Source organism: Myotis myotis, unplaced genomic scaffold, assembly GCF_014108235.1.
Source record: "Myotis myotis isolate mMyoMyo1 unplaced genomic scaffold, mMyoMyo1.p scaffold_m19_p_20, whole genome shotgun sequence".
NCBI classification, from domain to species: Eukaryota; Metazoa; Chordata; class Mammalia; order Chiroptera; family Vespertilionidae; genus Myotis; species Myotis myotis.
In genome coordinates, this window is record NW_023416325.1 from 23,388,431 (window position 1) to 23,415,967 (window position 27,537).

The 27,537-nt window shown below is 51.4% G+C and overlaps 1 protein-coding gene across 1 annotated transcript in view; it reads left to right on the forward strand.

Annotated features, from left to right (window-relative positions):
• The first annotated feature begins 6,049 nt into the window (after positions 1–6,049).
• UBASH3B (ubiquitin associated and SH3 domain containing B) overlaps positions 6,050–27,537 on the forward strand; it is a 141,898-nt gene continuing 120,410 nt past the window's right edge. The window contains exon 1 of the mRNA XM_036354434.1: positions 6,050–6,723. Within this exon, the coding sequence (XP_036210327.1) occupies positions 6,050–6,723 (674 nt within the window). The remainder of the gene's footprint in view (positions 6,724–27,537) is intronic.

Here is a 27,537-nt window from a genome sequence, read left to right on the forward strand (position 1 = left end):
TGAATTCTGTATCCAGTAGTTTGCTTTCTTCCATTTCTTTCATATATGACATGTTTCTTTGTCTCCGCATTTTGACTGCTTCTCTGTATTGGGTACAACCTGGAGTTGTAGAGTGGCCTTGTGTAGTAGGAGTCCTATAGGGTTCATTGGCTCAGCCTCCCCTGTCATCTAAGCTGGGCACTCAGGTGCACTCCTTTGTGGGCTGTGTGCACAGTCTTGCTGTAGTTGAGACTTGATTGCTGTTGGTGTAACTGGGAGGAATTGACCTCCATGCCAATTGGCTGTGAGGACCAGCTGTGTCTACAGTGGAAGAGCTGCTGTGAAGGAGACACTCCTATGGAGCAGGACTTGTTTTAGTGGGGCTTTGGTGCTCACTGAGTCTGCCTCTTGGGTGTGTCACTTGTGGATGCATAGAGTTGTAATCTGGTATGGTCTGATGCTGTCCACTGAGTGCACTGGCTAGTGGGTCTCCAGGGAGGTGCAAAGTCAACCACTGCCTGGAGCCATCAGGCAGGAGTTACGGAGAGATCGTCAGATTCCTCTATTTGTATTAGGTTTGGAAGTGCCCAGGTGAGGCCCAGCTATGAAGCAAAGCAAGCTGCTACTAGTGCTAGGTCTTGGGCCTTTTATTGATAGGTTTGGGGCACACTGTCACCATCTGCAGCTTGTTTGAGAGATTTTAGCAAAATCTGAAGCCTAAGCAATGACAGGCCATTCAAATGCAAAAGCCACTGCACAGGTTGGATGAGGCTGCAAATTGGATGGGGTGGGGTCTCAGGAAATCACCAGGGCAGAGCAAACAGAAATGACTGCCAGTCAGCCCTCCTACTGGTGAGGTCCCAGCATAGGCACAATGACCCTTGCAAGCACCTCCATCTTGGAGAAAACTGCCCCTGAGTTCCTGACCCGATGGCAGACAATCCAGTTCCTACCCACAAGTTCCTGGGCCCCCCAGAGCCTTGCCCTGGTGCTGGAGCTCAGAGGAAGCTGGACCGTGTAAGTTCAGTTTGTGTGCCAGCCCTTTAAGAGGAACAGCTGGGTCTCCAACAGCCTCTGTGTCTCTGAGCCCCAGTCCTTGCTGGATTTTACAGCTGGTAGTTACGGGGACTTCTCTTGCCTGCTCTGGGAGCCTGGGGTGGGGGTCTGGTGTGGAGCTGGGACCCCTTGGTCCTCATGGGCAGCCTCAGTAGGGACGATCTCCCTCCTGATTAAAAAACAGCACACGTGGGTGTCAAAGCAGTCCGGTCTGTGCCTCCGCCCCTTCTACAGTCTCAGTATGCCTTCTCCTTTACTTCTCTAGTTGTAGGACTTCCATTCAGCCAGCTTTCAGGAAGTTCTGGATGATGGTTGTTCTGTATTTTAGTTGTAATTTTGATGTAGTTGTTAGAGGTGGCAAGTACAGGCATTTATCTATGCCACCATCTGGGTTTTCCTCTCTACAGCCTGTTTTAAATGCAGTCATTGGAACTTTTCTCAAGGGCAGAGAGGAGAAGGAAAAGACAAAGGACGCACCTCGGAAATTGTGAGTTCAGTTAACTGGGCCCATCTTGGGCATCTGTGTGCCCATTTTAGAAGGGCTAACACAATAAGAAGGTGGCTGGGGCCAGGGGGAGCAAAGTTAAATGGTGGTCACAGGAATAAAAAGAGGTTTGTGACCCAGAGTGGACCTCACTGTTGGTTCTGGGGTACATGATAACTTGCCTTCTCTTCTGAGGAAGCAGCTTCAAGCTACTTGCCAGTGTCTCCCTCTGCAGAGCCCCTCCTTCCCCATCCTCCCCCTGCTGTCACAGGTCCTGTCAGATGCAAAGTCATCTCTCTTCTCTTTGTAAAATAATGTGGACATTTATAAAGCTTTCCCTAGCTTTTAAAAGTCAATATAATAAGACACAGTGCATCTTAATTGCCAGCCCCCTAGCCCTTGCAAAACAATGGCAACAGTCTGGCTGCTGGCACTGAACTGAAGAACAGTGAGGTAGTCAGGCTGGGATGTCTCTAAAAGTGCCCCAGACAAAACAGTTTACATCTAAGGTGTTTGGCTTTCCATAGTGCTTTCTCCAGACTCCTAAAACTATTTTATATCTATCATTTCCTCTCAGTTTGCTTAGACTCTGGAAAGAAGATGTAGAGGTTCAGAAAGAGCCCCCCCAAGTTGTGCCTCCATGGTAGCAGATTGTTTTGCGCTAAAGGCAACTTTAGCTCTAGTGAAGGCTCCAGAGAAACTTCTGCTCCATCTAAAATCCCTAGATGCATTTGAGTAAGGGGCTTTGCCCATAATAGAGATTATCTATTGGAAAGGGCAAACTTCTAATTACTGCTCCTTTATTGTCCCGAAATGATCCATCAAAGCCCTCAAGGCACCTTACTCACCCCTAGCTCAGAATGTCCTAGATACCCATGTTCCCTTTCTGTCTCTGAAACCTGACTCTCTCTCATGTATGTGGGGTTCCCATGTTGGTTATTTCATCTTGCGAATCAGTTGCATGTCTACTTGGTTATTAGGAAAGAAACTTGAGGGCAGAGGGAAGCTTCTTCCTCCCACAAAGACAGTTAATTCCGTTTTTCTGAAGAAACAGAGATCTAGCAATTTTGTGTCTAGGGGCATAAAAGGAGTCAAAAGGCGACCATGTTTTTTATTATTTTTTTAAAACATATTTTTATTGATTTCAGAGAGGAAGGGAGAGGGAGAGAGAGATAGAAACATCAATGATGAGAGAGCATCATTGATCAGCTGCCTCCTGCATGCCCCACACTGGAGATCAAGCCTGCAATGTGGGCATGTGACTGGGAATCCGACCAGTGACCTCCTGGTTCATAGGTGGATACTCAACCACTGAGCAACACTGGCTGGGTAACCATGTTATTTTAATGGTTGGTATCCTTTTCCATCATAACAATGGTGATAAATGGCTGTTTGGACAAATTTTAAGAGTTCAAATCCTGGTTCTACCACTTACTAGCCATATGATTTTGGACAAGATAATTGACCTCTATCTGCTTCAATATATTTGTAAAGAGGCCAGCGATAATATGGTTGTACCTATGTTACTGATATGGTGGTCCTACCATCCCCACCTGTTGCAGGTAGAAGTGGAGGTCTTGGTTTGCCTCAGAAAAAAGGATTTCTTGAGGTTCCCACAGGAGGATGAGGTGTCATGGAAAGCTTTATTGATGAGGTAACATTAAGGCAGTTCCCTTCCAAGGTCCCACCTCCCTCCCTCCCGCCATGAAAAAAGTCCCACCTTGTCTTAGCAGAGCTCGGATTAAAGCCACTACCCAAGCTTCCATTCCATGTGGAAGCACGTCCAGTCCTGCATCTTCCTCGCTCAGCTTGTGTTCCCTGCCACAGCTCACTGAGTGTGGGTTCCCCATGGCCATGGACCAGGCTGTGCTAAGGCCACACGGCAGGCTAGCTCAGGTCACAGAGCAAACACATGCAAGGAAGCAGGAACATGCAAGAGAAACAAGAAAGTAAGAATTCTTTTTTTTTTTTGTTTTTTTTTTAACTAGAAGCATAACCAATGGGTCCTTCAGGGTTTTCTGAGCTTGCAGTGCTCTACCCCTCTAGCTAATTATCTTTGTTCCTCAGACTAGCCTGACAGACAAGCAGCTTTCCTACATCACCCCAGCTTCACTGCACATGCATCCATTTCTCCCCTTGTGCAGTTTCCTGGGGAAGCTACCCAGATGACCACGCTTACACTATCTGGCCTCCCATTTGTTCTTTTGCTATTATTAGTATTAGCAAGCTACTTACAGGAGCAATGTGGCAGGCAGTTAGACAGACATGAGCAGAGCAAGGACGGTGGGCCAGGTACGAAAGGTCACAGGGTAGAAAGCCCCAGGTGCCTAGCAAAGGGCAATTGTAGGGTAGCACCTCACCCCCAGGGTGGCCTTTCCTCCCCTAGCTTATTGCTGGTCATTAGGTTTAGACCTCCTGACCTTGCCTCCTTAGAGAAAATTAGGCCTCAGCTATTTCAGCTCCAGGTCCAGAAGAGCAGCAAAACCAGACCAGTGCCCCCATGGCTGACCTCGGGACCAGCTGCATTGAATGATGACCCTCTGCCCTGGTGCCGAGCAATCCATCAGTGGAGAACACAACCCTGAAAGGACACACCTGGAAAGCTGCTGAATCTTCTATCCCCCTGGGGCCTCCCCTAACATCTCCACCTTTAAAACCCGAAGGCAGAAGACCCCGTGCCTCTCCCTCCCGGGAGCACACCCAAGCCTTTCCCTTTCTCCTCCCCAACCGCTCCATGTCCCGTTCATGTTACCATTAGCTTCCTCGCTTCCAAGCCCCTAGGACCCTTCCTTTGCCTCCATAACTCATTTCCTCAGCACATCTCTCCTACGAATTACTTCCTCTACCTCTGTAATTTTATAAATGAATGTTCTCTTATAACTGGAGTCTTAGCTCTGAATTCTTTCCTAGCCAGAACCCAAGAACCGAGGTTGCTGAACCTAGGTTTGGTCTGACCTCACGGTCAGGCACCTGGTGCCCTTCCCACCCCTCCATCAGTAACACCGACTTGATTGCCTTATTGAGAGAGTGAGCTCTATCTGTGAGAGCCTAAAACAGCCCTAGCATAGAGTAAGTTCTCAATATATTTGAGTCATGATTTGTGTAGTGCGTATGGTTTACAAAGAGCTTTCTCAGGCATTAGTAGCTCTTGATTGGGCTCCAGATCTTGACTCGAAGCCCAGACATTTGGAAGAAGTTTGGAATATCGGGGAAGGCCCACCATCCTTTACTGAACACATTCCCAAGGAGGATGTCTACCAGGTACTGTCTTCCCAGCCCAGCCCTGTGCTCCATGCCCGGGAAAAACACTCTGCAAGGCTCCAGCCACTTCCTCTGCCCGGACAGAAGTTCCCGACCAGGAAGTACGCACATTATTGCTGGAGGCCCAGTAGTTCTTATCTCCCCATGTTCAGATAGCACTGGATATTCCTCAGAAAACCAGTTCTGGGCTAAGAGAACGAAACTGTGCCATTTTCCCTGGTAAACTTTTAGATTCCTTACAAAGCAAAATGAATGCCGGTCACCACCCCTCCCCACCCTCCCTAACGGGCAGGAGCTGACGTTTTTTGAGGAGCCCAGTGTATGTAAGGTACTATGGTGCTCACGGTGCAGGGGAGGGCACGGGGCTGTAGAAGGAGGAGCAGCTTGCCCAGAGCACCACTGAGGACAGAAGTGCTGGCCATGCACATAGCAGCTCCACCATCTTCCTCAGCCTCGCGGAGCTGAGTCTGCTCATCTGTAAAATTAAGGTAATAATCACACGCGTTTCACTGCGTTCTTGTAAAGATTCAATGAGTCGAGTCATTTATGTTTAGCACAATGGTTGACACGCACAGGAGGCCAATAAATTCCCTCAGAAGAGAAGCAGCTGGGGTGCCTCTGTGCCTTTTCCAAGTGAACCCCTTGTCCCTGACGGAGGAAAAGAAGTTTCCTCCAAATGAAAGAACCTTCACAGCGCCAGCCCCGCTCCTGCTGTGGGCATGGAGGAGGGGGTACGGGTAGGAGACCCACCTGTTGGAGGTGGGGGTAGTTCTGTCCAACCTATGAAGCAATTTCCTTCCACCAGGGAGGACCCACTCTCTCTGAATCCTTGTATTGACTTGGCACTTGACCCTTAATGGAGCTTGACTACCATTCATGTGAACACCTCTTCCAGGGTTCTCTGTTCCTTCTCCCTCGCCCTCCTGCCGCTTCCCACTTCCTCCTTCCTCCTTTCATCTTCTCCTCCCTCCTCCTCTTGCAGCCCCGTGCTCCCCTCCTGCCCGCCTCCCTCCTGGGCCCCAGTCTGAGGTCCCACTCTGCTGGCCCTCACTATCTCAGTCTTGGAGAGCGTGGCAGGTTTTCAGTGTGGCCACTTGTCCAGGGGCTGGTGGAATCGTCTTCAATGGCTGCAACAATCCTCTGTGGTTTGCAGGGTCTTTCGGAAGCAAAACCTTTCCTCTGGCCTCTGGCTTGGCCTTCTGTTCGTGAAGCCATCCATCAGTCCCGCAGTTTCCATTGTAACCCCGTCTAGAACTTAGCATTGGCTGGATGTGGTGTCTGAGGCCCAGTCGACCCGATTGCAAGCCATGGAGAGGGTCGGGGCGCTGGGAGCGACTTCCCCAAGCTCAGGCGCCCGCAGCCGGCCCGGTGGGAGCCCCCGCCCCGGTGGGAGCCCCCGCCCAGCAGCCGGGATGCCCCGCCGGCGCCGCCTCCAGCGCCCCGCGCGCGGCCGCTTTAAGGGAGGGCGGGCCGGCGGGCGGGGCGGGCGCCCACGCGCGGCGCTCGGGTCCATTCAGAAATTACTCCCCGCGACTCCCCGCCGCCGCGGGGCGCAGGGTGGGGGCGCAGCAGCCTCGGCGCGCGGGGCGCGGGAGGCCGAGGACGGACGGCCGCCCGGCCCGGCCCGGCGCTGCGGCAGTTCGGGCCCCCGTAGCCGCCCCAGGAAGCCCGGAGCGCCGCCGCCTCCCCCCCGCCCTCTGCCCCGGACGCCCCGCCCCGGCCCGGCCCGGGTCCCCGCCCTCCGGACGGTCGGGCTCGCGCCTCCCGAGCGACGGCGGGCCGCGCAGCGGGGCCCAGCACGGCCGGACGCTCGGCATGGCCGCGAGGGAGGAGCTGTACGGCCAGGTGGCCCCGCGCCGGAGCCGCCAGCAGCGGCCGGGCACCGTCAGGCACGGATCCGCGCTGGACCTGCTCCTGTCCATGGGCTTCCCGCGGGCGCGCGCGTAAGTGCGGGCTGCAGCCCGGCTCCCCCGCCCTCGGCTTCGCTCCGGCTCGGCTCCCCGGCCCGCCCGCCTCCCGTGTCCCGTGGGGGCCGGGGGGCGGGAGCCCGGCGCGCTCTCTGCGGGCGGGGGCGGGGGGCGGCGCAGGGGATGCCCGAAGGCGCGGGACGCAGGGGAGTCCCTGGTACTTGCCCAGCGCCCGCCCCCGCCCCGGGGCGCAGCCGGTATCTCGCGGGCTCCCCGGGGTCCCCAGAGGCGGGGCCCATGGAGGGTCAGGCCCCTCGGGACCGGGGCGCCGGGCTGGCCGGGACCCCGGTGGCGGGGGGACGGAAGGCGCCGGGGCTGGAGGCTGGCGCTCGGTTCCGTCTCCCCCGAGTAGGAGGAGCGGCGCGGGCGGGGCTGCGTTCCTTGATGGGGAGGAAGGAGCGAGGAGAAGCGGTTTCTCGAGTTCTCCGGGGGACCTGGGTTCTCGGTTCTGGCCAGTGGCTGACGGCAGCGCCAACTGGGTGTCCGAGAGGACGGAGGGGAGCGGTCCTGCCTCGTCCTCTCTCCCCGGAGGGCGGGGCTGGCCCGGGCCGAGCGCGCAGGTGGCCGCCCTGCAGGCGGGCGAGAGGCCTGGTCTTTGGAGGCGGCGGCAGGAGTCTCTGGAGCTGGGCATCCCGATTGTGGGCTGGCCCCGTGCCCAGGAGCCCTTCTCCCTGGGGTGCCTGCAGCTCTTGGGTGGGGACACACTGCCTGGGAGCCTGTGGCGCTGCGTCTGCGAATTACCTCCCCTGCAGGGGGAGTTGGCAAACTTTACTGGGAAGGAAGGCAGAGGCAGTGAAAGGGCCCCCGGGCCTCTGGGAGGCCTTGCTTATTCGTTACTAACCTGCTGTCACCTCTACCTCAAAGCGGACCCTGCTTTTCCATTTCACCCGCTGGCTGGGAAGGCCAGGGAACGGACCCGGGTTTCTCTTCCGCCGGCTTCCCCGCACCGCCGGGTCCTGATGCCCGAGTTGCAGGGAGAAGGTGTGGGATGACGGAGATGGTGAGCCGTCCTCAGGGATGGGTGAGGGGCCGAGTCTGCTGGACAGTGCTGCAGAGTTAGCAGGCAGAGGCATGTCCCCTGCAAGGAATGAGGCCAGTGTTAGGACTCACATTGTTTAGTCAGGGGAAGAAATCCTTAACGACTCAGACCTGCATGTTTGCCATTCAAGCTGGCTTTAGAGGGACATCTTTTTCATCTTTTTACTGTTCTGGGTCCTGGAGGCATGTCCTTGTCCTGACATTAGGATGATGGTCTCATTTTTACTCACTCTCCCCCTGAGATCTCATAGTAGTTAGCATTCACGGAGCACTTCCTATGTCCACTTCTGAACACTTTACCTGCCATTCATTCTATCCTCTTAGCCACCCGATGAGAAAGGGAAAGGGAACTATGTGTCCATTTCATGAGTTGGGAAATGGGTTTTGAGAGGTTACATACGGCATCACAACAGTGAGCAGTGAATTGGGGATTCCAGCCCAGGCAGTGTGCCCTTAGGCACAGGCCTCATGGCCAGAGCCAGGATAGAATGAGTTAATGTGGATAAATACTTAGGGAAAGGCCTGGTACAGAGTGGGCAGCTATTAAATGTCAGCTACTGCCTTCGTTCCTGTGGCTTCTGTAACAAGTTACCACAAACTGGGAGTCTTCAAACAACATGCATGTGTTCTCTCATAGTTCTGGAAGACAGAGGCCCTCAATCAGCATCACTAGGCTGAGAGGAAGGGACAGCAGGGCTGTGCCCCATCAGGAGGTTCTTGGGGGCAATCCATTCCTTGCCTCTTCCAGCTCCTGGGGGCTGCTGGCATTCTTTGGCTTGTGGCTGCATCACTCTGGTTTCTGTCTCCATGGCCACATTACCTTCTCTTCTGTCGGGCAGATATCCCTGTCTCTTTCCTATAAAGACACCTGTGAATATATTTAGGGCCTTCCTGGGTCATTCAGCCCATCACAGCTACTATTATCGCTACTGGCACTGCCTCTCTTTACTGAGAAGCTGAGAGTGTTCTGTCTCCTTCAGATTCTCTGCCTCCATGGGCAGGGAGCCCGTGGCATCCCTGACCTCGTTCCACTCCCTACCTCGGTTGGCATCTCTTCTGCTTCCCCCTAGAAAGGCCGATGTGGTCAGCCTTCTCCTTAACAAAACTCAGGTCAGTAAGAAGGGACCACTCCCCAGGCCACCTGAGATTTCAGAGAGCAGACTGTTAACTTTATTTTGGACAGTTGAGAAGAAAGAGAGCAAGGGTGTCAGGCTTAGCTTCTGAGAAGCCTCCTTTCTAGGCCTTAGGCCTGGAGGGAGGAGCAGGATGACATGGGAAGCAGGAGAGAGCAGAGATGGTCTCCTGGGATCAGGATGACTTGGCTGTGAAGGGAAGAAGGGAGGACACCGATGTCTGGGACATGTGTGGGCGGCTAAGACGATAGAATGAATGACAGGTAAAGTGTTCAGAAGTGGACATAGGAAGTGCTCCGTGAATGCTAACTACTGTGAGCTCTCAGGGGGCCAGTGAGTAAGGGATGCCACTGATACCTTGGAAGAGAGGGCAGTGGCAGCCAGTGCCGACAGCTCTATGGGTCGAGTGTTGTGCCGCACAGGGAGCCTCCCCGGGTCTGGGTGCTGCTGGAGAACTCAGGAGCCAGGCCTCACTCCAGCGTGAGTGGCCTGTGGTCTTGGAGAAGTCATGTGCCTCCTCGGGACCTCATGGCCTCCTAGGGGCACAGGATTGCTCTGCACCTGCTTCTTCAGTGCTGGTCTGAGCTACAGGGAGGAAGTCCTGAGCACGCAGGGTGACCTTGGCTGTGCTCTCCCGCTCTTCACGCCCTTGGACCTGTGCTAACTTCCCCTCCCACCTTCTGACCTTTTAGCGCAACCTATATGTGCCGGGGAAACTCCCGCATGTGGAGAAGGGCGAGGAGTGGTGTCTGTGTGTGTGGAAGCAAGTGGAACGCAAGGACGTGCTAGGGAGGTCTCAGGAAGAAAACTTCCAAGGAATCAAAATAGCTCATCCCTTTCCTTTCCTTTCTTTTTTATCTATGTCCAATAGTTCTGTTCTGTTCCAAAAGTTCTAAAAATAAAGGTCCAGCTTTGTCAAGAGTGGGTCGAGGTTGGTGGGAAGGAAAGGGAAGAGAGTGTGTGTACTGAGCAAAGTCCTGAGGAAGAGGATGGCCGCACAGGAACTCTGGGAGAGTTGCGGGCATAGGCCTACTCATGGGTCCTCTCCCCGCTCACCTCTCAGTGTCTGGAGAGCATCTCTTATTTCTTATCTTATCTCTTCTGTAGTGTGAGGCCATCTGAACAATGCATTTGAGGAGTCCTGGCTGATACAACTCTGCCCTTCTTTTTTTCTTGGTTGGGGTTTGAGGCTGCCTGTGGCCAAAGACTTTAGCATGTTTCCTAATGATTGAGAGAGATAATCTTGTAAAAGGATCTTGTGACCGGGGTCAGATGACCTTCCAGTTTCAGCTTCTGACTGACTGACTACTGGGTGCTTTTAGGTCTTCTGTTTAACACCTTTTTATTAAGATCCTGAACAGGCATCGCAGTGCCTGTCTGTGTAATCACAAGGCTTTGTAAAGACAAAGTGGTATCAGGGCAGGAGAGGACTTGGAGAAGTTAAAAGTATCATCTGGACACAAGAAGGACGATCTGATATGATTCTGTTGGATTGGGTGTGAGGTGGTTGAGATCCTCAGCAAGGGGTCCCAGGTGCTGTTTCTCCTGCTGAGAATATTTGGACGCCGCCCAGTGCCCGAGTAAGACAGCGGCAGGAGCGAGCTGGAAGAAGTGCCTGCGGCTTTACCCGGGACGGGAAGCTGCCTTAGCTACACCCCCTGCCCAAAGAAAGAGGAGCTCAAAGCTGGCCGCACAGTTGAGCGGAGCTTGGAGAGCCCATGAATGAAAATATCCAGTGCCTGTGGCCTCTCCAGCGTACCTGGTAATTGACATTGGCTGGATTCCCTGAGAATTCTTGGTCAACTCCGCCTTTCTGAATTGTGGCGGATTCTGGATGGGGCTAGAGCTGCTTTCCCAGGTGTGCTGGGTAGAAAGAGAAGACAAACCCTGGCCCACAGGCGCCAAGGCGATCTTACAGGTGGGCAGGGCAAGGAAGTCTCTCATCTACCCAAGGCCGGCTGCCCACAGCACTCCCTTCCATGTGTGTTATTTTACAGTTGAAAAATTGCTCTCATTCACCAAATACCCCTCTTGACCAGTACAGCCGTCCTGTGAGGTGAAGCTCATGATTCGAGCCTCATTTTAAAGACGAGTTGAGCCGTGACCGGTTTGACTCAGTGGATAGAGTGTCAGCCCACGGACTGAAGGGTTGGTTTAATTCCAGTCAAGGGCACCTACCTTGGTTGCAGGCCCTGGTGGGGTGCGTGCAGGAGGCAATCAATTGATGTCTCTCTTTCTGTCCTTCCACTCTCTCTAAAAAAAAAAAAATCAATGGAAAATTATCCCCTGGGATGAGGGTTAAAAAAAAAAGATGAGAAGAGGCTCTGGTAAGTGAGGACATAGCCAGCCTGGGGCCATGTCTCCGGGCAGCAGCGGTTCTCAACCTGTGGGTCGTGACCCCTTTTGGGGTCGAACGACCCTTTCACAGGGCTCGCCTAAGACCATCGGAAAACACATCTATAATTACATATTGTTTTTGTGAGTAATCACTATACTTTAATTATGTTCAATTTGTAACAATGAAAATACATCCTGCATATCAGATATTTACATTACGATTCATAACAGTAGCAAAATGACAGTTATGAAGTAGCAACGAAAATAATTTTATGGTTGGGGGTCACCACAACATGAGGAACTGTATGAAAGGGCCGCAGCATTAGGAAGGTTGAGAACCACCGCCGGGCAGCCTTGGGCTACAACTATAAGTCCAGTGACCCTGGTCCCAAAGGAAACAGGTTCGAAAGGAAACACCTCGGCCCGTGTTCTTGTCCAGCTTCATCCAGGTCTCACTTACGGGCTGTGTTAACCTATTCAGGGGGTGGTCAGCTTTGATCTGTGAACACACAGGGAATCAGCACCACAGACACAGCACCTGCCCAACATGCCCCTTTGCTGTCAGGCTCTCTGCACCCCACCCTGGGCGGCGACGACCCGCTTCCTGCCCCTCCAGGTTAGGGGCATTTTCTAGGCGTCTGTGTAAGGGGACTGGTGCCGTGCATACTCCCGGGCCTGCCTGGCTTCTTTTCTGATATTTTTGAGACTCGGCCGTGATATTGCTGCATCAGTAGCTTGTTTCCTGTGACCCCTGAGTAGATCTTGATGTACAATAATGTGCTAGGAACATAATGATAACCTTCGTACAAGTTCCTATGAAAACTTCCTGTTATATTCTAATGCTACCTTAGCTTTCAGACCCCTTTAGAGATTACAAAGCAGGTTTAGATACATAATCACTGTCCAGTCTCAGACATGCTCATGTCATGAGAAAACTGAGTTTCAGGAGATTGAGAATCAAATAGTGTCCTCTGGTGTCGCAAACTCCAGTTGCCTTTCACTGAGTGGCCAGTAATTCTCAGCTGAGGGTTTTGCTTTTCAGAGAGACAACAAAATTAGAGAATCCTGTGTCTCCCACCAGCTCTGCTCCTGCCAATGGCAGTAGTGGGGAGCTGTCAGCAGGCATGTGGGGTATGTGTGGGGTCAGGGCGGCCCTCTTCTCGACAACTGAAGAGACCCTGTCATTACCTGCCGATACCCCGAAGTCTAAACGTGTGGCGGCTGTTTACACAGCTTGGGTTCAAATCCCAGTTCTGCCCCTTAGCAGCTGGGTGACCCTGGGTGAGTTGCTGAATCCACTGAGCCTCAGTTTCCCTGTCTGTAGAGCGCTGACGATACTAGTCCAATGCAGAGAATTGTTGTGAGGCTCAGGGTGCTGTTCCATGCAAACAGTTGGGGAATGCCGGGCGTTGGCAAAGCCCAGTGAGGAGGCAGGTGTGGCTGCTCCGATGGCATTTTATTCTGCTGGCTCCCTGTGTAGCCGGATGGCCCTCCGTGTTCACAGCTCCCTCTACTCACTGAACTGTGGGCAGGAAGTAGTGCGGGTAAGGGCGGCTGGCGGTGCCCTAGGCACTTCAGCCTTTCTCCAGCCCTGTTCTCCAGGCCCCTCGCTGTAGGTGCCCGAGGGTGCCAGGCCCGGGCAGGCAGAGCCAGCGCCAGTGCCGCCCATGCTGCTGACGGTGATGAACAGCCTGGGTTGGGGTTGGAAGGAAGGCCAGATGGTTGTCTTCTTATTAGTCTCAAATGGAATCGGAGTCCAGCCCTGGAGAGGAAAAAAATGAAAAGCACTTACGAATGGCTCCTCTGCACGGGGGAAGCAAAGTCTCAGCAGATTGAGAAAATGCTCTTAAAAATGGCAGTTTTACCATTTATTCTGTACATCAGAATCAGAGGGAAGACCTAAGTGGGTTACATGAAGTTCATTGGTGGTAGGTTGTGGGGGGAGCTCTGGGATTGGATAGAAAGTGAAACGTTTGCACACACCTTTGCAAGGTGGGTGTCCGGAGAGTTAATAGTGAACATGATGACAGCGGCGGTGGGGGACTGTGGTCTCTGCTTGGGTGCAGTGTGGCGCTTGGAGGGTGGGAAAGGAGGAACTTACTTATTCCAAAGGCATATCATCAGGCCTGTTATTGCAGATGCAAAAAAGACAACAGACAGGCTTAGTTAAGGTGAAGACTGACCTTTGTGAGTGAAAAATACTGGCCAGGACATGCCTATCTGCCATAAGATGCTTTTGGTTTTAGTTTCAGACTGTCCTGTGGCGTTGCTGTGGGTCGCTGAGTTTGTAAGGCCGCACACAGGCCTGCCCTGGGCGTGGCGGGTTTAGTGTGTGACCCCACTTTGTCCACAGTGTGCACAGCATCCTCCTAAATTCTTTGCCATCCTTGGCAGGAGAAGAGGATGTCCAGTTTCAGGATCTGGCCCTCGGGAGCCAGCTGTCCTGCTGGCCGCGCTCCTCAGGCTGCTCAGCGGTGACACAACGAAAGCAAGTCCCCACCCGGCTCTGCTCCCCTGTCTCGCAGCGGGGGGCTGTTTGGACCCACACTCTCTCTTTCCCAGCCTGGGTGCTCCCAGCAGTGCAGGGCTGACGTCAGCCGCCACCTCTCGGCGCCTTGCGTGTTGGGTGCCGTGGGGGTGGCATGGACAGGTGTTTGGGGCAGCGGAGAGGTATTGTCACTGCTTCAGGTATTCGGTATGTTTCTGTTTCAGAGTGTCCGGCTTTTCTGTTTTAGTTTTTATTTTGTTTTGTTTTCCCTAGAGGTTTATTGTCAAATTCTCTTATCCCTTTAAGGAAAACTCTTTGAGACCATTGCTATTTCAGAATAAAGAGATGGGAAGTGTCAGACAGGAGGCAGCAGTTACAGGAATGGTTTCCCTGGGAGGCATTAGTATAATTTCCCATTGGTTCATAATGTCTTCCTTGCAATTATGACTGAAGTGCTGGTTAAATGGGAGGAGCTCAGTGCCTGGATCCAGCTCCTGGGGGTACTTGTGGGCACCTTTTTAATTAAAGGGCCAGCCCCCCTTCAGCAGGGCCACCAGCTGTTTGCGTAACAGTCCCCATTGTGGTCCTTTGTCCCGTTGGAAACATTCTTGTACTTAACACGCAGCGGCAGGGAACTCCCCCAGCCCTGAGCCCACCCCAGTGGGAAGCAGCTGCGGAGCCTGGCACAGCCTCAGAGGAGCTGACAACACCGATGGCCAGAGGCAGCCATGCGCTCGGGTTTTGCTGGATCACCCTTCTCCACAGTCAGGCAGCAGCGTTGTTTAGAATCCTGCTTCCGAGTTGCCTGTGCCTCATTCACAAATATTTACTGTGAGCATGCGCTCACTGCCTGTTTATTCTCTTCTCTTGGGTAGGAAGCACTTGGAGAGGAGAGCCTGTGCCAGTGGCTGCTGCGTGCAGTCTGTTTAAACAGACAAGTTTGCCAAGAGCTGCGCAGGCCACTGGGTCCCCTGCGGGGCACCTGTGTGTGTTCCTCACTCAGCCCGAAGCCTGCCCCCTCCCTCCTCCTTTGCCTCATCAGAGTTTACCCAACCCGGAGGCCTATGCAACCGGAATACATTTGGCTTCCCTTCGTCTTCCTTGCCGGTCCCTCTCCTGTCTCCTGTCTTCTCGTGCCGCTCCCTGAAGCCTAGGTAAGCTTCACCCAGTGAGCAGGCGAGGTGGCGGGACGGTCACTAGCTACCTGCAAAGGGACAGAGTTCTGGCCCGGGGTCTTCAGCCACCTCCACCCACAGTGATCTTTTCTCTTTGGACAATGGAAATCTTCAAAGAACAAGACAAGAAAAACAAAGCAAAACATTGTATCTGTCTTATCTCCATGGCAAGTTCCCGGTGATACCTTTTTTTCTTAGCTAGAGGCCCGGTGCATGAAATTCGTGCACTGGGGGGGGGGGTGTCCCTCAGCCCAGCCTGCACCCTCTCCAATCTGGGACCCCTCGGGTAATGTCCGACTACCAGCAGTCAGACATCTCTCTCATAATCTGGGACTGCTGGCTCCCAATTGCTCGCCTGCCTGCCAGTCTGATCACCCCCTAACCACTCCCCTGCCAGCCTGATTGATGCCTAACTGCTCCCCTGCTGGCCCGATTGTCCCCAACTGCCCTCCCCTGCTGGCCCGGTTACCCCCAACTGTCCTCCCCTGCCGGCCTGGTTGCCCCTAACTGCCCTCTCTTGCAGTCCTGGTCCCCCCCAACTGCCCTCCCCTGCAGGCCTGGTCACCCCCAACTGCCCTCCCCTGCTGGCCAAATCACCCACAACTGCCCTCCCCTGCAGGCTTGCTCGCCCACAACTTCCCTCCCCTGCTGGCCATCTTGTGGCTGTGGGTGCTGCCATCTTTGAGGGTGTGACAGTCAATTAGCATATTCCCTCCTGATTGGCTGTGGGCACTGCCATATTTGTGATGGCATGAGGGTCAATTAGCATATGCCCTCTTTATTAGATAGGATGCACAGGCAGTCACTGTGTATTTACAGGCAACTAGTATAGCCTCTCAGTAGGTGGGGGTAAAAAGATAATAAGGGGTAGTATCTGTCCTCAGGGCTGCTTGTAAACTAGTATTGAAGATAGAGACTTATGATAAAATGTGGTACAGAAGACAGATTCAGTAACTATGTGAGGACATGAAGAAGCTAATACAGCCAGGCAGACCTGAGGTAGATTTTCAAGTGCAAATACCCTTCATAGTGTAAGAGGCAGGAGCTTGGGAAGATCAGAGATAGTTCAGGCTAAGATAGAGGCGGATTTCAGTTTAAACGCGGGCTTCTTGAATCACTCTGCTGATCTCCCGTCTCTGCCTCAGCGAGTCCCTGCGGTCCTGTGCTGCGGTCTGGTTTAGAAGCAAAGGAGACATGTTGGCTATCACACACACACACACACACACACACACATGCACACACACACACCACACACCTGGCCATCTTGGGCCTGGGTTTACATTGGACGTTATTCATTCTCCCCTTGGACACTGACTCGGTGCCCCCACCACATGCTAGGAACTTGTTAGGGATGTGAAGATTGTCTTTCTTTAGAGGCGCTCAGCCTCCCACAAGAGAGAACAACATAAACCATAAAGCGATGCAATACAATTACTGCCGTAGAGGTTTGAAGGGAGCTCTGTAGGACCACGGGAAAAAAATGATTCGTGCAACCGGAGAAGGTTGAGGAAAGCAGAGAAGGTGACAGTCAAGAAAGACAATGAATAGATGTTCTAGGCACAGGCGAAGGGCATTCGGTCAGAGAGGACAGCGCGGAGTTCAATGTGAGAAGCACGCGGAGCTGAGGGTTGTGGGAAGGAGACAAGAGGATGGCGAGAGATGAGAGCAGAGAAATGAGTCGGGCCTCGACATTATGGAGAGTGCGTTTTAAAGCACTTTTCCTACAGAAGTCAGTATAAAAACCAGAAGGGAGCAGAGAAACTAGGCATGGAGGCCCATAGAAGGTGGTTGTAACAGGCCAGGTGAAAGGTGGGTAGGGCTTGGATTAAGATGACAGAGCCATTCTAGAGATGTTTTTGAAGTTGAATTAACAGGATTTATAATCTATTGGGCGTGAAGAGTGGGGGAACAGAAAGGTAGTTTAAGATGAACAGTTAGAGAAAGTGGAAAGGCAGAGGTGATAATAACCTGGAGAGGACACACAGTCAACAGGGCCCTTTTATTTTTTATTTTATAAATATTATTTTTATTGATTTTAGAGAAGGGAGAGGGAGAAGAAGAGAGCGATAGCAACATCAATGATGAAAGAGAACCATTGATCAGCTGCCTCCTGCATATCCCCTATTGGGGATCAAGCCTGCAACCCAGGCATGTGCCCTTGACCGGAATCGAACCTGGAACCCTTCAGTCCGTAGGCCGACGCTCAATCCACTGAGCCAAACCTCTTGGGGAAGCCAACAGGGCCCTTTTAGAGGAAGGGTTAGGGCAGTGGTTCTCAACCTTGGCTGCACATTAGAATCACCTGGTAATCTTTTTAAAATCCTGGGGCCACAACATTAGTAACAAAGAAGCAGAATTTCCAGAGGATGAGGCCCAGAAATCAGGATTTTAAAAAGATTCCCAGGTGATTCTAATGTGCAGCCAAGGTTGAGAACCACTGGGCTAGAGGATCAGGACAGGTTTGGTTTGAGACGTATTAGGTTCTACAAACACATGAAGAAACGATTGGACATAAGGATCTGGAGCTCAGAGGAGAAGTCGGGCTAGAAATGCAGGAAGGAGTTGGTGGTGGTAGACAGGTGAGGGCAGGTGTAATGAACAGGCAGAGTGTGAAGAAAAGAAGTGAAACCAATTTCCAGAGGAAGAAGTTTGGGGTGGAGGATGGAGGACGGCGGCAGGAGGAGCAGCTGGAGAGGCAGGAAAGAGCAAATGGGGGAGCCTGGGAGAAGACAGGAAAGGAGAGAGCTTCATGAAAAAGATTCAGGTCAACAAAACGTTTCTTTTCCTTTGCATTTCCCAAGTGAGTGAATCGCTGCTTGGGCACGATCCCGTAGCCTCTCTGAGGGTTTCTGGTGTCCCGCCGACACCGGGCGCCGGGCGGGCCACTGCGCTCGGCCAGCTCTCCTGCAGGACGCTGGGCTCTGCTCCCTGAGACGGAGGCTGCTGACCGCCCTCTGGCTTGGGATAGACAGATCGTTGAATCTCTGATGTGAGAATCACCTGCCCTTTAGAGTCCCCCCTGCTAAATTCCACTTACAGATTTTACCCACCCGCCCTTTCTACCTCAGCACGGATACACCCCGCCCCCCCCGCCCCCCAAGCAACTTGGAAACCATAGTGAGGTCCCCTGATTGTCCTTGGTGAACTGACCCTTCATGCAGTGACCTACTCTTTCCTGGTCCTTCCTGCCGGCCGGCCGTCGAGCTCAGTGCTGTGGGCGAAGCGCTGACAGACCTCCTCAGTCCCTGCCCTGTTTGGTCACAGATGCTGAGGTCTCAGCCTGCCAGGCACTGGGCCCATTTCCTATGTCCTGTCCCCAGTGAGTCCTTGCCACCACCTCCTCCATCAGGAATACCTCTTCGGGGAAACGGAGGGTCTAGGCCAGCCGTGGGCAAACTACGGCCCGTATGAAATGAATAAAACTATTGAAAAAAAAGACCGTACCCATGTAATGATGTTTACTTTGAATTTATATTAGTTCACACAAACACTCCATCCATGCTTTTGTTCCGGCCCTCCGGTCCAGTTTAAGAACCCATTGTGGCCCTCGGGTCAAAAAGTTTGCCCACCCCTGGTGTAGGCTCTGCCTGTGAGACACCAGCACTTAGGAGGGGCTGCAGCAGTTCTGGGTCCGTCAGGGAAGGCTTTCTCAGTTTTCTAAGCTATTGAATGTTGTTTTGCACACCTGGGTCTGTCCACACTCGTCGTCTGGAGGTGAGTGTAGAAGTGTGACAGAAGAACAGATGATGGGTGTAGCAGGTGCTGTGGAAAGAAATGATAGTGGGAGGGAGATGGAGGAGGAAACAAGGAAAGGACCTTGCACTAGGGCACCTGAGTCAAGGTGGGAGGAAATGCATTTACCCCAAAGAAAGGGCAGCCGTGCTTCCCATGAGAGGTGTGTGCTTGTGGGAATAGAATTCTAAAGTTGGTAGACACTGAAAATGTCAACACAGAATGTACAGTTTTAAATTTAGGTTCGCAAGAAATGTTAATTACTCACTTCTTAGACTGTTCCTACTATGAAATTGCATAACAGTAATCACTGGCTCCTGAGTTGAGTCATGTATGATGGAAGGTGGGTGTCACTTGGTTCTGCCCTGTGTTGGGATAACCCAGCTGCACCCGCTGAAGTAGGGCATCTCTCCTTGGAAGAAGCTTACAGACATAGCATCTCAGAAATGTGTGGCGGGAGGGGAGGAGAGCTGACCTCGCCCCGCACCCTCCTGTTCCCTGTAAGTACCAAGATGAGCGCGTGGAGTCACTTTTCAGCACCGGCTGCTGTCGATGGAAGTGGAGCTCGGGCCTCCTGACCCCCAGCCCGGACCACAGCTTCTTTTCTCTACATCATGCTACTTCCCCGAGTCCAGGCTCTGCCTCCAAGAAATCAATTTCTAACAAGGTTTTGGCTCCGTTTTCAGGAGGAATGAGTTGGTCTCTTGTCCTTCCTTTCTCTTTTGCTCCCTTGTCCTGCCATTTATTCATGTCTCAGCCTAGAGAAGATGAAGCTGACATGCGGATAGGCAGTGGAAAGGTTGCCTCTGAGATGCAGGGTGGGCTGGCGCGGGGAGGAAGTCTCACACCCGCGGCAGAGCAGGTGTTGGGAGGCATCCATGGTCGTCCGTCACCCACCCAGGAAGGTAAGGACAGAAGTTATGTTCTGATGTGGGGCAAAGAAGATTGGCATTGGCTTTAGAGATAAAAGACTGGGTTCAAATTCTGCATCTGTCACTTTCTGAGGATGTGGTTTTGGGCAAGTTATTTCTACAGGTTGAGTGAATCAAAATGAGGCAATGATTATAAAATAACAAAACCACAAAAAGCCCTGCACACATAGAGCGATGCTGGTGTTTGTCATGAATGTGGGTTCATGGTACTTCGAGGCTCTTCCAGAAAGTCTGCGAACACTTGGGTTCTGTGCCGTGTGGAGCCAGCCCATGGCTCCGGAGAATTCCGTCTCAGTGAGGGTGGTGAGGAGCCCTTTAAGGGGCCAGTTCCATCAAAGCGAACACTTCCTTCTGGAAGTTTAAATTTTTATTTCACTCTTGGGAAGTAGGGATGTGAGTCATCGTGAGTTAGCAAGTGGGACCTCACACATGTAGCCAAAGCCACGCAGCAGTTCCTGTTGCTGCTGTAACAAACTCAGTGACAAAACAGCCCAATTTAGCTCACGGCTTGGAGCTCTGTGGTCCAAAGTGGGTAAAATGGGCAAAAATGAAGATGTCACCGGAGCTGTAATCGTCATGAGGCCATGGGAGCGAGTCTCCTTCCTTCCTGGCTCTGGAGCGGGTCCTCTCGGCTGGTGGCACCTCTTCCACCTTCAGATGCCTCATGCAGACCTCTGCTTCCGTCATCGCATGCCCCTCCTCTCTGCCTCGGAATCCTGCTCTTTCTCTCCCTTGTTCTAATCTTTCTGGTGGCCCCTCTTCAGCTCAAGGCTCCTAGCTTAATTGGTCTGCAAAGTCCGTGTTGCTGTTTAAGGGAACCCATTCATAAGGCTTAGGATGTGGGCATCTTTGGGGAGCCATTTTTTGTCTACACAGAACAGCAAGTAGCTTTTATGAAAAAAAGAGGTGAGGTAGGTGTGTGTGTGTGTGTGTGTGTGTGTGTGTGTGAGAGAGAGAGCACTCACTCTGCATTTCCCTTATTTCATGGTATTTCTCACAGAGAGAGGTTGACGAGGTGTTCCTCATTTGCATTTCCCATTGCTAACTCATCACCCTCACTGTTCCTAGACCAAACACCGAGTATTCAAAGCTAGCTTTTCTTGAGTGCCTACTGTGTGCCAGGAAATATTTTGAACACTTTGCATGTGCATTATTTTGTGCATTCCCAAAACAAGTTTATGAGATGGGAACTATCATTACTCCCATTTAAGATGAAAAAACAGGCACAGATTAAACAATTTTTTAGTCACAGTTGACATTCAATATTTTATTAGTTTCAGTACAGTGGTTAGCTTTTCGTTGGCACAGTAATTAGACATTTATATAACTTACTAGGTGATCCCCCTGGTAAGTTTAATGCCCACTTGACACCATATGTAGATTGCAATATTATTGACTATATTCCCTATGCCGTACTTTACATTCCCTGCCCATTTTGTAATTGCCAATTGGTAATTCTTAATCTATTTATCTTTTTTCACCCTGCTGCTCAATCACCTCCCATCTGGGATTTGTTCTCTGTATCTGTGAGTTTGTTTTTGTTTTGTTTGTTCATTTATTCTTTTTTTTTTAGATTCCACATATAAGTGAAATCATTTGGCATTTATCTTTCTAGTACTTATTTCACTTAGCATAATATCCTCCAGGTCTATCTATGTTGCCACAAATGGTAAGATTTTATTCTTTTTTTTTGTAGCTGAGTAGTATTCCATTGTATATCAGGGGTGGGCAAACTTTTTGACTCGAAGGCCACAATGGGTTCTTAAACTGGACCGGAGGGCCGGAACAAAAGCATGGATGGAGTGTTTGTGTGAACTAATATAAATTCAAAGTAAACATCGTTACATAAAAGGGTACGGTCTTTTTTTTCAATAGTTTTATTCATTTCAAACGCGGGCCGTAGTTTGCCCATGGCTGGTATAGATGTACCACATCTTCTTATCCACCCGTGTATTGATGGGCACTTAAGTTACTTTCATATCTTGGTTATTGTAAATAAGGCTGCAGTGACCGTAGAGATGCACATATCTTTTCAGATTAGTGTTTTGGATTTCTTCCGATGACTTTAGAAGTGGAATCGCTGGGTCATAAAGCAATTCTATTTTTAATTTTTTCCAGGGAACGCCATACTGTTTTCCACAGTGGCTATCGTGGCTGCACCAATCTGCAATCGCACCAGCAGTGCACCAGGGTTCCCTTTATTCCACGTCCTTGACCACACTTGCTGTGTGTTGATTTATTGACGACAGCCTTTCTGACAGGCGTGAGCTGATCGCTCATGGTGGCTTTCATTTGCATCCTCTTATCATTAGTGGTGCTGAGCATCTTTTCATCGGCCTATTGGCATCGGTAGGTCCTCTTTGGAGAAGACTCTATTCAGGTCCTTTGTCCATTTTTTAAATTGGATTGCTTTTTTTTAAGTGGAAAGTTATATGAGTTCTTTGTATATTTTGGATATTAACCCCTTGGTTAATATGGGCAAATATGAGGTGCAGAGATTTTTAAATTGCCCAGGCACGTAACTAGTAAGTGATAGAACCAGGCAGGCTGGCTCTTGGATCTGTGTTCTTAACCAGCACCACAGTATTGACGTGTAGCTGTAGCTTAGTAAAATTTGAATGGCAGGAGGACAGAAACGTGAGGTCCAAAGAAATGATTTGATGTCCCTAAGATTGCATGGAACCGGGGTCAAGCGGGCAATCTCACTGGTCCTTCGGTTTCATCTGTTACTGGGCCTCAACTAACTGCAGTGGGGCTGGCCGTCTGGTGATGGGGTCTGGAGGGACAGTGGTCTCGCCCTTTTTGACAGCATGTGTGCTCATGCATGTGCCGCCCCTCTCGCTCCACATGATGAGCAGACGGCACGGGACTGTGCTCAGGAGCTGGTCACCAGCAAGTCGCTGCCAGCCCCTCTCCTCGCCTCCGCCTGCTGTGCAGACAGATTAACCCCCCGTGGAAACAGGGGGTGCTCCTGTTCCTGTGGCCTGCGTGCGGGGCTCCTTGGGTAGGTGCATAGGGGTTTTTCTGGGACTAGAGTTTGTGGTCAAAGTGATGGACATGCAGATTCCTAGTCCATGTTGGGCAAGTTACTAAACTCTAAGATTCAGTTTTCTCATCTGTTAAATGAAGGTAATGTATCTGCCTCAAGGGATGGTTATAATGATTAAATGAGATAATATATACATATATACTAATAAAGTAGTTAATATGGATATGACTCTTTTTTAAAAAAGATATGTATATTTTTTATTGATTTCAAAGAGAAAGGGAGAGGGAGAGAGAAATATCAATGATGAGGAAGAATCATTGATTGGCTGCCTCCTGAACGCCCCCTACTGGGGATCGAGCCTGCAACCCAGGCATTTGCCCTTGACCAGAATCAAACCCAGGACCCTTCAGTCTGCAGGCCGAGCTCTATCCACTGAGCCACATCGGCCATGGCCAGAGATAACTCTTAAGTGCATAAGTGGTGGGCATGGTGGGTGATCACAGGGGTTAGAACTGCATTCTGTGGGGCACAGAGGGCACTCTGGGTACACGTCTTTCTAACTCTTTGGTGAGTGTGGGCTTCTAAATTCTTACCCACCCTCTTTAAGTCCTGGGGCTGAGGGATAATTTAAGCAGCGTTCAGTTGATTGGATGTGCATTCTGGGAGGGACAGAGTGGGGGGAGCTGGTGAGAATGTGGAAGGGCTCTCTTCCTCCTGTCGTCTGCCTGGCCTCACAAGCACCAGCACTGCTCTCCTCGTCGCAGAGTCCCTGGCACGGCTGCTGTGTGGTGATGACGGCAAGGGGCCCGGGGCGGGGAGGGGGTTCAGTTTGTAGGCAGGTCTTGAAAGTCCACTGATTGACGACGGCCTTGTGGAGACCTCAGACCTCACTCAGACGGGCGGCACTTTGTGTGTCAAGACTGAGAACGTATGAAGTTCTTACCTTCCAACTAGTGCCCTGGTGCACGGATTTGTGCACATTGAAAGGAAATTAATTAGAAGAAATATTTTAATATCGCTATTTGCCATTTTTCTGTAATAGAAGTGTCAGAGATGAAAGAAAATTAGTAAAATGTATATGAAAATAATATAAATTGATTAATAAATAAACAACAACAACATGATATAACAACAACAAAGACATGATATGAAAGCAACAAAAAAGATATAAAAACAACAAAAACATGATATAAAAACAACACTGATAAAAACAATGACTGATAAATTGATTAAACTTATTCTAATATCTCCCTGTATACCACATTAAGAGTAAAAACACGTTCAGAGTACTTGACTAATTTCCCTTGTGATCACGTATTTGCAACTTTAACTTTAATGTCACACGCTCTTCGAACTTGAGAGAAAGCAACATATAACTGACCATGTCTGAAAACGGGTTCAGGTAGGAATATTCCTTCTCTGTCTAGAGCTTGTCCTTGTGATCTATTAATAGTCATTGCAAATGCTGGCATCATGGGAAACTGTCTTCGAATTAATTTAAATGGGAGGCCAGTGTCAGATGGGGACAAATCAATTCTTGGAATCAGAACAATCAGAGAGCTTTATATGTATCATGCATGCGCGAGTCAACATTTATTTTTAAATTAGGGGCCCAGTGCACGAAGATTCGTGCACGGGGGTGGGGGGTGGAGGAGTTCCTCAGCCCGACTTGTACCCTCTCTAATCTGGGAGCCCTCAGGGGAGCCCTCTCCAATCCAGGAGTTTCTGTCTGTCTTTGCAATCATATGAGCGAATTGTCTGAGACCCCAACCCAGTTTGGTTTGTTGCTCACAGAATAATAGAGGCATTTTTTTTTTCTTTGCTTCATTGGTGGAGATTTCCTGGAAGTTTTAGGATATCTTCCCTTTAATTTTTCCTAGACACTCTGATTTTACTTATGTCCCTCATCTTTGCTTTCCCTCCATCTCCCACCGCAACAGTAACTTGCTCCAGGCTCACTTTGCTCTAGTGTCTAGGAGATCCGTCTGCCACCAGAACTATGATTCCCAGCATTTCTGGTGCTCCCCATGCTCTGGGCTTCCGCTTCTGGTCCTGGGGCTGCCATCCGAACTATTCCCAGAATTCCTGGTGCTCCCCACGCTGGGAGTGACCGAGGGAGCCACGTCCCCCAAGCTGCTGGGTCTCCTGCTTCTGCTCTCTGCCCTGCGCCTGCATATGCAAATTAATCCACCAGCTTTGTCGGGTTAATTTGCATATTCACTTCTGATTGGCTGGTGAGCGTAGCGAAGGGACGGTCAGTTAACATGTTTCTTTTTTATTATATAGGATTGCCACTGCTTGTCATATGTACCAGCCTGGAGCAAGTTACTGTTGCAGCTGGTTGGTTGGTCGGACGGTCGGACATACATAAGTATGGCCGGTCACCTCGCCTTTTATATATATAGATGACTGTGCGATCACAGGCTTAAAGCTGTGGGGCTAAATAGGCAGCCACACCCTTTTGCTGTTCAGCTGCTTCAGGCCCCCAGGCCTCTGGTGTTACTTCACCTTTAAGACTTGGCAGGGAGGTGGTAAGTGTGGCTGTCTTTTTATGGCTGGGCTGCCAGCTCTCAGGCAGGTGGAGGGGGAGGCGGGCCAGTGGAGGAAGAGTGATGGACGCCAGCAGCACCCTCCAGCAAGATGGCCTGTGGGCCAGCCCTGGGGAAGGCTTTCCCATGGAGTGGCTCTCGGGCAACCTGAGCAAATGTCGATGGCTGCTGCTTGCTGGCCGACTGGCTGGGAAAGGTGTGGAGGCCAACAGGTGAACTCTCATTTGAATTTTTAGGAAAACATCTCCTTTCCATGTTAAGCAGCCTGTAGAACGAGCTACTGCTTTGCTGAGTTGACCTGGGAAACAGGTAATGTGAGGCTAAATATGTTTAGTCTAAAGAGGACTTCAAGGGAGGGAAGCAGCCCAGGCAGGGCAGAAAGATCCTACTCATTCAACCAAATTTTCCTGAGCCACGGCTCTGTGCCGGGCATGAGGGTTTGTGCTAAGTGAGGGACAGATATGAGTGAGACCTCATCTCTGACCACAGGAGCTCCCCCGCTCTTGGGGAAACAGACTGAAGCTGGTGGCGTCAGTGTAGTCTGCTGATGAGATGGGAAGGGAGGGCGGCTCTCTCCTCTCACAGCTGGAGGGTTGCCAGTGGACAGGGGACACTTCAGTGGTGGCTCTAATTGCTGGGGACGCAGATTTCAGTTTCCTGGAAAAAACGACATTTGGAAATCCTGGCCCAGCGAGCGCTCTGCCTGCAGAGCCGTGCTTCCTGCCCTTGGTCGCGATTGAATGTCCTCTGAAGCTCCGTGCCGGTCAGCGGGCAGCCGGGCTCAGGGCCGGTCAGTGGGCAGCCGGGCTCAGGGCCGGTCAGCGGGCAGCCGGGCTCAGGGCGCCGGGGAGGAGAAGCCGCTGAAGGTGTCCCTCATGGGGCGGGGCTTTCACAGACAGGACTCTCTCCGCTGCTCTAACATGAAGCAGATAAGCTTTTCTACTTAAAAGATTTAAAAATTGAAGCTTACAGAAGGGACATGTACACAAAACTACTAAATAGTACAACTAACCGGCCCCAGACCATGAGTGTGCAGATAGCGACCGCAGAGGCCGCACGCTCTCCCGCAGGTTCTGCACAGCCAAGCAGGCAGGGCTGCTGGAGTGACCCCACAGGTGTGGGCCTTCCCCTCCCACCTGCTGGTTTTAAAGTGTCCTGGTGCCAAGGCTCTGGGATTCCCTGAACACCTGGTTCCCAGGCATCTTTGGGAGTAACACCGCCAGGGCTGGTTAGGAGTGGATTGTCCCACACAAGATTGACGGGATGTGCAGAGTGAGCTGAGGGGTGAGCAGGGGCCTCAAAGTGTTGGACCTTGAGCATTCACTCACTGGGCCAGCCTCCCAGATGGGGACCAGCCATTGCTGGGCTCTGGACTGGTGGTGGCCGTGGTGGTAACAGCATTGGGCCCGGAGGAGTGGTGGCAGCTGGAGAAGCAGCGCAGAGCGAGCTGCGGCGAAGGAGACACCAACAGCATCCGCAGCCAGGGCAGGACAGCACCTGAGAAGGAAGCCACTGTCCAGCTACGGAGAAGGGGAATGAGGAAGGCGCTAAGTTTATACTATACTTAGGATGCTGACGTGTTCAGCAGGAAGAGGAATAGCCTGAGTTTAACTCCTAAAATAGAAAATTCCGGAAGGGCTGGTGTTCTTTCTGTTGTCACTGTAATTTCTGATAATGAGGAGTATGCATATTGCAACACTTTCAGCTGAAGAATCCAAGTCCAGTTCCCCGTTTGTCCTCTTTGCTCTGGAATTGCTTTCCTACAGAGGGAGCATTCTTTAAAGAAAAAGAAGAAGATCGTGATGGAGGAGGAAGTACTCTCATGTTTCTTCAGCTTTTCTCAGCTTGCTGCTGGAATGCTGCCAGTGCCGGAAGTGCCATTGCAGCGCTGTCTCCAAGGCTCAGGTGCCACCCCCATCCCCCCCCCGCCCCCTCCGCCTCCACCCATCTCCAGCTCCACTCATCTCCAGCTAACAGGGCCTTTTCTCCCAACACATTGATTGGGCCTGCACTCTGCTGGATCAGAAGTAACAAATGTGAACAAAGAATGGTGTCTGCCTCCTATTACGTCCGATATGGAGCCGGAAATGCCATTTTAATAATCTTTTATGTGCCAGTCACCAGCCTCAGTACCGCATGTTATTGGGGAAGTGAGGGATCCCTCCCTGCCGGATGGTGGGGGTCAGATCCTTAAGATATCTCAAGGAAAAGAGTTTTCTGAGATTTGCACAGAAGGATGAGTGGTTTTTATTTGTGTGGAATTGCATCCTTGGGGTTGCAAAGTCCCATCTCCCTGAGTCCAGTCCTGGAAGAGGTGCAGCCGGGGACTCAGTAGAGCTAGAAGCCAAGCCCGTGTCCAGAGCTTCCATTACCTATCGCACGGTCCGTCCAGCATCAGGCCAGTTGCGTCCATCAGC